This window comes from Sapajus apella, unplaced genomic scaffold, assembly GCF_009761245.1.
Source record: "Sapajus apella isolate SASKATOON/1434 unplaced genomic scaffold, GSC_monkey_1.0 scaffold130, whole genome shotgun sequence".
NCBI lineage: Eukaryota > Metazoa > Chordata > Mammalia > Primates > Cebidae > Sapajus > Sapajus apella.
The window spans coordinates 1041263-1049207 of record NW_022437070.1 but is presented as its reverse complement, the minus strand read 5'-3'; the positions used below and the strand labels follow the sequence as shown (position 1 = coordinate 1049207).

Below are 7945 nucleotides of genomic sequence, written 5' to 3'. Positions count from 1 at the left end.
CACTCTTGTTACCCAGGCTGGAGTGCAATGGCGCGATCTCGGCTCACCGCAACTTCCGCCTCCTGGGTTCAGGCAATTCTCCTGCCTCAGCCTCCTGAGTAGCTGGGATTACAGGCACGCGCCACCATGCCCAGCTAATTTTTTGTAGCTTTAGTAGAGACGGGGTTTCACCGTGTTGACCAGGATGGTCTCGATCTCTTGACCTCGTGATCCACCCGCCTCGGCCTCCCAAAGTGCTGGGATTACAGGCGTGAGCCACCACGCCCAGCCTGCTTTCCTTTTTAAAGCCGTTGCAGTTCTGTGAATCCTCCCGCTGAGGAACTCTTTTCCCCCATGTAAATCCCAAAAAAACCTTGTATCTGGGTCTTGGCTTTTTTCTGTTTTTTTTTTTTTTTTGAGACAGGCAGATATAAATAAAAAAAAAAAAAAAAAAAATAGAAAAAACAAATAAAAATAAAAAAAAAAAAGCCAAAAAAAAAAAACAAAAAACAAAAAAAACAGAGATAGGGTCTCACTCTGTTGCCCAGCCTGGAGTGCAGTAGGGTAATCTAGCTCACTGCAGTGTCGAACTACTGGGTTCAAGGTATCCTCCTTCCTCAGCCTCCCAAAGTGCTGGGATTAGCAGTGTGAGCCACCGTGCCCAAACTGTATTGCTTTATCATGCATTCAGCCATCTATCCATCCATCCATCCTTCATATTTGTTGAGGTATTTCAAAATGTTTCGACATCAGATCTTTTTACAGAGGATGCCCCTGGCTATCACGAGTAGGGTGCCCGCTGAAGCTCTCCTCGTCCCTAGAAGCCAGCCCAGCTGTCCTGTTTGTGTGAATAGTCTTTGTCTGTGAACACCGAGGGGGCAGGTCCAGGCCTGTACAGGTCACCCCTGGATCCCAATGCTGACTGGCCAGCTCAGCAGCTCAGGGACCTTGGGATGTTGCCAGTAGATGACCCGCTGCCATCTGCTGAGAACAGTCGATGCTGTTTGGAGGCACAAATTGTCCCTCAGTGTCCCCATGAATGTTACCCTGAGGCCGACCGCTGAGAGAACAGGTCCACGATTCACCCCCAGCCACCTTCCACCGTCCCCATTAATTACCAGGACAAGTGATGGTCTGGGGCAGCTTGGAGAGACCAGACCCACAAGCTTTTTAAAATAACTGCATCCTTTAATGGCAGTAATACAATTATTGGATTAAGAGACCACAGGAGAAAAGGCAGGTGACATTTCTGGAAGACAGATATGGAGTATAAAAAGGGTGTGAAATAGTCATGCGACGATCATTGTAAAAATACAGTTCATTATATACATATTTGCACCACCAACTCTCAACTCTGAAATAGTATTTACACTTTTGTTACAATCCTGGTTAGAGAACAATTTTTCTTTAAAAGCTTGGCCTGATGGCAAATGAGAATTTCGGGTGAATTCATAGTCCCATGAGGTTCTTAGGCTGAATATTCCAAGAGGAGCGCTCCAGCTTCTATTTTATCCACAGATTTCGGTTTAAAAAATATTTAATTTTCTTTTACAAAAGAAAATGTTTGAGAAAAAAAAAAACACAAAACACTGCCACACTGTGTATTCATACTTATTTTACAAACACCAAGGGCTGCGCCCTCCACTTCAAGGCCAACACTGGTGGCTGAAGACAAATCTCATTAATGATTGCTTAAAAAAAAGACAGAAAGACAAAACCAACCAACCAACCTGATCTCAGCGCTGACCCCTCAGGGCTGTGCAGCCCTGCAGGACACCCTGCCTCCTGGCCCCAAACTATGAGCTTTTCATTCTTCTCTTTTTTGGGGTGGGATAGGAGCCTTGTTCAGCTGCCTTGAGGAGGGAAGGGGAATCCCTTAGCAGGTGACCAGGTCTCCTTATCGTCAGCCATGAAGAGAGGGCCTGCAGCCATGCGGCGGGTCAGGGAGGCGGGCAGACGGAGCCACAAGCGCATACTTTCTGAGGCTGCTAGAGGCTGAGGCAAAAGGCCAGCAGGTCTCCCCCAGCGCCCCATGCATCCATCTCCCGGGCTGTGTCCACGGGTGGGCCTCCTCCCGGGCTCTGTGGGTGAGGCTGGCCGTCAGCCAGGGTAGGAGTGTGGGCGCAGCACAGGCTCTCCCTCCCCTGCCCTGGTTGCAGGCTTCCTCTCCCTAGGCCCCTTTCTGGAAGCACCCACAAATCATACAGCGACACACTTCAGAACCCCCTGCATCTGCTGGCTTGGGAGAGGAAACCCAAACACATCAATACCTCAGGCCCTGCAGGTCACAGTGTGAGGAAGTGCAAGGAAAGCTGAGAGAAGAAACACTTGGCCAGGAGCCACCCCAAGGCCCCTGCTGTTGGGGCCTGGCGGAGCAGCCACTACACGGATCCTGGAGCTGTCCGGGGCCTGGCTGCAGCGGGCACAGCGGATGTGTGGCTTGAGGACCAGGACAGACCCTGGTGTGGGGTGAGGAGGGTGTGGCCCTGATGGGACAGGTAGGGTAATACTGACAGAAAACTCGTGTGTGCCCCAGGGGCTGTCTCCCTGAGGCGGCTCTTCAGGGCCCCGCCCCACACTGACCCCACTGCCTGTGTTTGGGTCCAGTTCTCACTCTGGAGGCTTCTGCTGCAGGCTGGGGGCGGGGGAGCATCCGCTTGCTCTGGATGGAGGGTGGCAGAGCGGGCCTGCATGCCAATCCAGGGACAGGAGCAGGCATGCACCAGGGGCCCCTGGAGTGCCGCTGAAGGCTTTTTCTTTAATACCTTTTTACTGTCACCGTCTCGAGTGGGTTGTCACGCCCCGCACTGAAGAGACAGTGATGGTGCACCCTAGGGTTCCAGAAACACATGTACCTGCTTCCACACAGGCCCTGCCGCGGTCTGCGTTCTGCGTCTCTTCGGGCACAGGGTGAGGAGCATTCAGCGCCTTCCCAGACACCAACTGCTCCCTTTGTCCTGGAGAGAAGGAGCCATGCTTTGCCCAGAAAACCCACTGGACCACCAGCGAGGCCTGGCCAGGCAGAGCCCACAGGGCTGAGGCCGGGCATGAGTCGGTTTGCTCAGCAGGAGCCCGAGAGCCTGCCACACTGACCAGAACTTAAGATGGTTATATACAATTTATAAGTCTCACAGAAAGTACTACTAAAAAAAAAAAGAGAGAGAGAGAAGCAAAGAAAAAGAAAAGGAAAAAAGAAAAACTGAACACCCAGCCTGCCTCCCCTGCCCCCCAAGATCCCCATCCTGGGTGATGCCCTGAATGCCACCCTGGAAAGGGCGGCTGGAGCCATGGCTCTGGCTGGACACTACTGGCAAAAAGGGGAGGCCGTGGGGTCGAAGCCTTTAAAAACATCCTTCAGGGACGCCGCATCCTGCTCGCCCTCGCGGGCTGGGCTGTTCCCAGCAAACGGGCTTCCTGAGCCTGTCTTGGGCGCCTGCTTCACCGTCCCAAAGAGGGTGGGCACCGGCAGGTTGTGCACTCCAGGCTGGGATGGAGCACCCTCGGGGGACGGGGTGGCGGTGGTGGCAGCGGGGGCCGTGGTGGCTTTGGGCCGGGGCCGGTTGTAGCTGTTGTATCTGTCTGTGGGGGCACCCCCATCGGCACCAGCCTTCCCCGTGTCTGGCTGTTCCAAGGCGGACTTGCGAACGAACGGGGGCTCCTTGGCCTTGGAGGCCGAGCTCTTGCCATTGCCCTCGGCGCCCTTGGGCTGGGCACCTGTGTCGGCGGCCGGCTCTGCAGCTTTGCCCCCCGCGTTGGGAGTCCTTGGGTCATAGAGGCTGATGCCACTCAGCACACTGCTCTGCCCACCCCCTCCACCCTGGCCCAGCCCACCAGCTGCCAGCACGCGGGGGTCATAGGGAGCGGTGGCTGGAGGGGAAGCCTCCCCACTTGGGCTGGAGGTGGGAGAGGGCGCCTCAGTGGGGCTGGGCTTGGCAGCCCTGGAGGAAGCTGTGGAGTCTGTCGGTTTCTGCAACCGAGGGTCAGTGGGGGCCTTCCGAACCCGGGGGTCACTGGGTTTGTCGCTGGAGCCAGGGGTGGCAGAGGAGCCGGTGGCACTGACCGTCTTGAGGATGCGAGAGAGAAGTTCAAAGTCGGGGAGGTTGGTGCCCTGTGTGCTGGAGTCCGTGGAGGTGCCTGGGCGCTGCCGAGCGTTGGGTGGCCCTGCCGTGGCAGGGCGGTGCAGCCGGGGGTCCAGGGTGGGCATGGACTGCAGGGCGGCAGGCACGGGGGGCACTGCATCCTGCTTGGGGACAGGCAGGGGGATCAGGTCCTCGGGATTCCAGAGCACGGTGCGAGCGAAGCTGGGCTTGCTCAGGGTCACGTCCTTCTTGATGTGGCTGAACTGCTGCAGCTGTGACCGTGGGTCCCGCAGCGGGTGCCCAGGGAGTGGGTCCAGGGGAATGTTCACAGCCTTCTCCCTCAGGGCTCGCTCCCCTTCTTCCTCCTCTGCCGGGGGTGGCCCAGATCCCTTGGAACTGCTGGGGCCCACAGGACTGGAATGAAGGCTGCCTTCGAGCTTGGAGGTGGGCAGGGCGCGAGCCAGCCGTGGATCTGAGGGTCCCGAATCCCCTGGACCAGACCCGCCAGAAGCCTCTGCGTGGCGGGTGAGTCTGGGGTCCCGGCTGAGGCGAGGGTCAGCCAGCCGGCTTCCTGGGGGGTGCCCCTTCTGGAGGCGGGGGTCCCCCAGCCCACTGCTGCTCAGCTCTCCGACTGAAGCAGGGGGTCGGCTGGATGTCTGCTGCCTCAGGGTCTTCAGGATGGAGGTGACACTGCTTCCACCCTCATCCTCGTCACTTGAGTACCAGTTTCCGGTGTCACCTGGGAAAGAACAGAGGAACAGGGAGGGGTGAGTGGTTGCATCTACTGCCTGCCCCCTCAGACCCCACAGCAACCCGCTGGCAAGTGGCTCCTTTGCTTGTGCCTCTCAGAACCTCAGAACCTCCTCTCTAAGGCCCCCTCCCCTCAGTGGGTGGCAGAAGAGATGCAGGGAGCTAAGGTGCTATCGTTTACGCTGCGCTCCCCAGCCTCCTCAGCGGCGACACTGCACTAAGTGTTATTTTATTTAAATAACTCACAACCACCCAAGAGGTGGTGATACTATCATGCCCATTTGACAGATGTGAAAACAGAGGCACGGTTCTGTTAAATCGGGGTCAGGGCCAGGACTCACTGGGACTCCTAGCCCAGAGTTCTGCTGCGTCACCTCGCCCACCTCAAGGATAGTTCAGCCCTCACTGTGGCAAGTCCAGCTGTGGACACCTCTTTCTGGAGGTCCTGGTAGCAGCCACCATTGACTCAGCTCTGGCTAGGTAGGCCTGGGACTCACAGACACTTGCCCCCACGCCAGCTGGAGATGTCCCCATGTCCCAGGGAAGGGCCGGTGTGGACCAACCACAGCCACCGGCTGGTGAGAGGCAGGGCCAGCTAGGCAGACTCAGACATGGACTCAAGCAAAACCTAGGCCAGCACAGCCTGAGCCACCAGGGGAGCAGCCCTCTTCCTGCTGTCCCACTGGCTGCTGTCAGGGCCACCTGTGGCCTCTGACTTCAGGATCTAGATACCACTTGTCATTTTACCCCATGTGGACACCACTAAGTCAACCACACAGCACCTGAGACTCAGTGGCTCGTGACTATGATTACTGGTTAATTTCAATGACTATCTCTTTGTTGGCTCCTTGAGAACATGGTCTAGGAAAATGGGGGTTGTGAGGGTCTCCCTAAAGCCTCCTCTGGCAGGGTGCAGGCGGTCAGTCCTGCTGGCCACCGTCTCCTCTGGGGATCAGCCCTCCACCCTACTCCATGGGATCAGGGTCTCCCGGACACACACAGAAAGGCATCCCTGCCTGCCAGTTCTCTCAGGGACGTGCAGCAGCCCCAGCCCGGCTTCATGGCCCTGGATAGGGGTCTTCCCTGGCCACGGGCTCCTTCCCGACAGGAAACCCGACCTGGAATACCCCACCACCGCCGCTCCCGGGGCCTGTGCCCCTGCCCCTGGGGCGGACACATGCCTTCCTCATTCTCCCGGTCCTGCTTGCTGCTCTCAGCCAGCCTCCTCGCTCTCTCCTCCTCCTCCTGCTGCTTCTGCTGGATCCTCAGGTACAGGGCCCTCTGGGCTGAGGGCAGGAAGTCAGGGACACCGGCGCCTGGCTTCGGCCGGCCTGGGGGCCCTCCCTCAGAGAAGCTGTCGGGCTCCAGAGGGTGCTCAGGGAAGAGGTGCTCCCCAGGCTCCCCTGGCAGCTCTTCGTAGTGCCCGTAGTCCTCTGTGGCAGGGAAGAACTGAGGGTTCATGTCGGGAAGGGCCTCCAGGCGCCAACTCCAGCCCCCCTTGACCCTCACTGCAAACCCACCCCAATGGCGATGGAGAGGACGCACAGCCTGCCCCTGCCTGCCCACCCCAGGTCTCAGGGGAAAAGAGCCGCCAATGGGTAGCCCTGCCTATGTGAAGAATGAGGTTCACAAAGAGGGCTGAGTGATGGGGGCGAACGCTTATGAGGTGGAAACAGCATGGAACATCAGATGTATGTTTATAAAACATGAGGAGAAAGCTTTGAAAAGACAGAAACAGTCCCTCTGGGAGGCAGATTCTAGAGAGGCCAGGAGTGGAACCTGCACTCTTTCCTGTACTTAATGATTTTGGATGGACAGGAGTTTCTAACAATCAGTAAGGAAACAACGTGCATCTCATAGTGAACTCAACCACATTCAACACCAAAAGCCAGGACAACAGAATGAAATTCGGCCAAAGTGTTGCTCTGGCCACGGGTCAACAGAGGCTCCAGAGTGCCTCCCCTCCCGCTGCACAGCATTAGGAGGCGTCTCAGGAAGCACGAGGCCAGGGCTCTGCCTCCACTCCTGCAGGGTAAGCACTGGCACCGGCCACCTCACCTATGCACTCCCCCAGTGCCCAAGCCAAGAGCTGTGGGAGGGGCACAGGCTGACGTGGGGACGCAACAGGTGTGGAGGGGAGAGCAGGCTCGGCGACACCTTCCTTCATGCTGTGTGTGTGACAGATGTGAGCATGGGAGACAGCGAGTCACCAAGGCAGCGGCGGTCTGGAGTCAGTGCTGCCCCACAGAACGCTCTGCAGTGATGGAAATGGTCTAGATCTGCAGGGCAACATGAGGCCGCCTCCATCCTCCTGCGGCAGCTGAGCACTTGAAACGTGGGGTCTACAAAGTGCACCTGTAACTTAGCCTTCATTAATTTCAACTTCGTCATATGAACCTGATGGGCCAGCCTGCTCTATGACACATCCGGCGCAGAGCTGAGACCGACTCGATGAACCAGACAGCCGAGGGTCCCCCTTCACGCACAGTCTGTGCACACACCAGAAACCACCGACCGCACATGTCAGAGGGAGGATTTTATGGAACACAATTACTCTAGAGACACCTACTCCTAATAGCGTGACTGACTTCTGGTTCCCCACCAGCAGAGCTTTTCCCATGTACCTTTCAGACGCATTTGTTAAAGGGGGGTGAGCTGAGGGAACCCCAGTACCTCCCTGTGGCAGCCTGTTTTTCTTGTCTTTCTAAAGCACACATTCTCACCTAAGTACCTGCTCTCCTGGATCTATGCACCACCTAAAGCCAAAGACATTCACATTTCGATCTCTAGCATAAGCCTCTCCCTGATGCCCCTGAAACCACCCCCTCAAAATTACCATATGGCCGTCAGATGGGCAGGCACCCTGCAGTGACTGTGCCCTATGTCCAGCACCCTATCCTCAATGCCGTTCCTGTCCGCCTTGCCAAACACACACAGGGCTCACACTGGCCCACGGCGCCACTCCCAAACCTTGAAGCCCTGCCCTGTATTCCAGCGACTGCTCTGCTGCCTCCACCCAGGACAGCCGCCAGCAGCTGCCCCAGGTCCACACAGCGCCCCCACCCGCTGCCCTCGGAGGTCCCATCATTCCTCACATTGTGAGTGCTGCTTTACTTCTTTTTTTTTTTTTTTTTTGA

At 57.0% G+C, this 7945-nt stretch overlaps 1 protein-coding gene across 7 annotated transcripts in view; it reads right to left on the bottom strand.

Moving 5' to 3' along the window:
- Nucleotides 1-3084: 3084 nt before the first annotated feature.
- The window catches only part of ZC3H4 (zinc finger CCCH-type containing 4), a 44415-nt gene continuing 39554 nt past the window's right edge, over nucleotides 3085-7945 (bottom strand). For 5 of the 7 annotated variants that reach the window (XM_032262532.1, XM_032262533.1, XM_032262535.1 and 2 more), the window contains 2 exons: nucleotides 5990-6241; nucleotides 3284-4797 (listed from right to left, as the gene is read on the bottom strand). In XM_032262532.1, the coding sequence (XP_032118423.1) occupies nucleotides 3284-4797; nucleotides 5990-6241 (1766 nt within the window). Of the gene's footprint in view, nucleotides 4798-5989; nucleotides 6242-7945 lie in introns of all 7 variants that reach the window. The other 2 variants (XM_032262530.1, XM_032262536.1) reach the window with 2 other exon arrangements.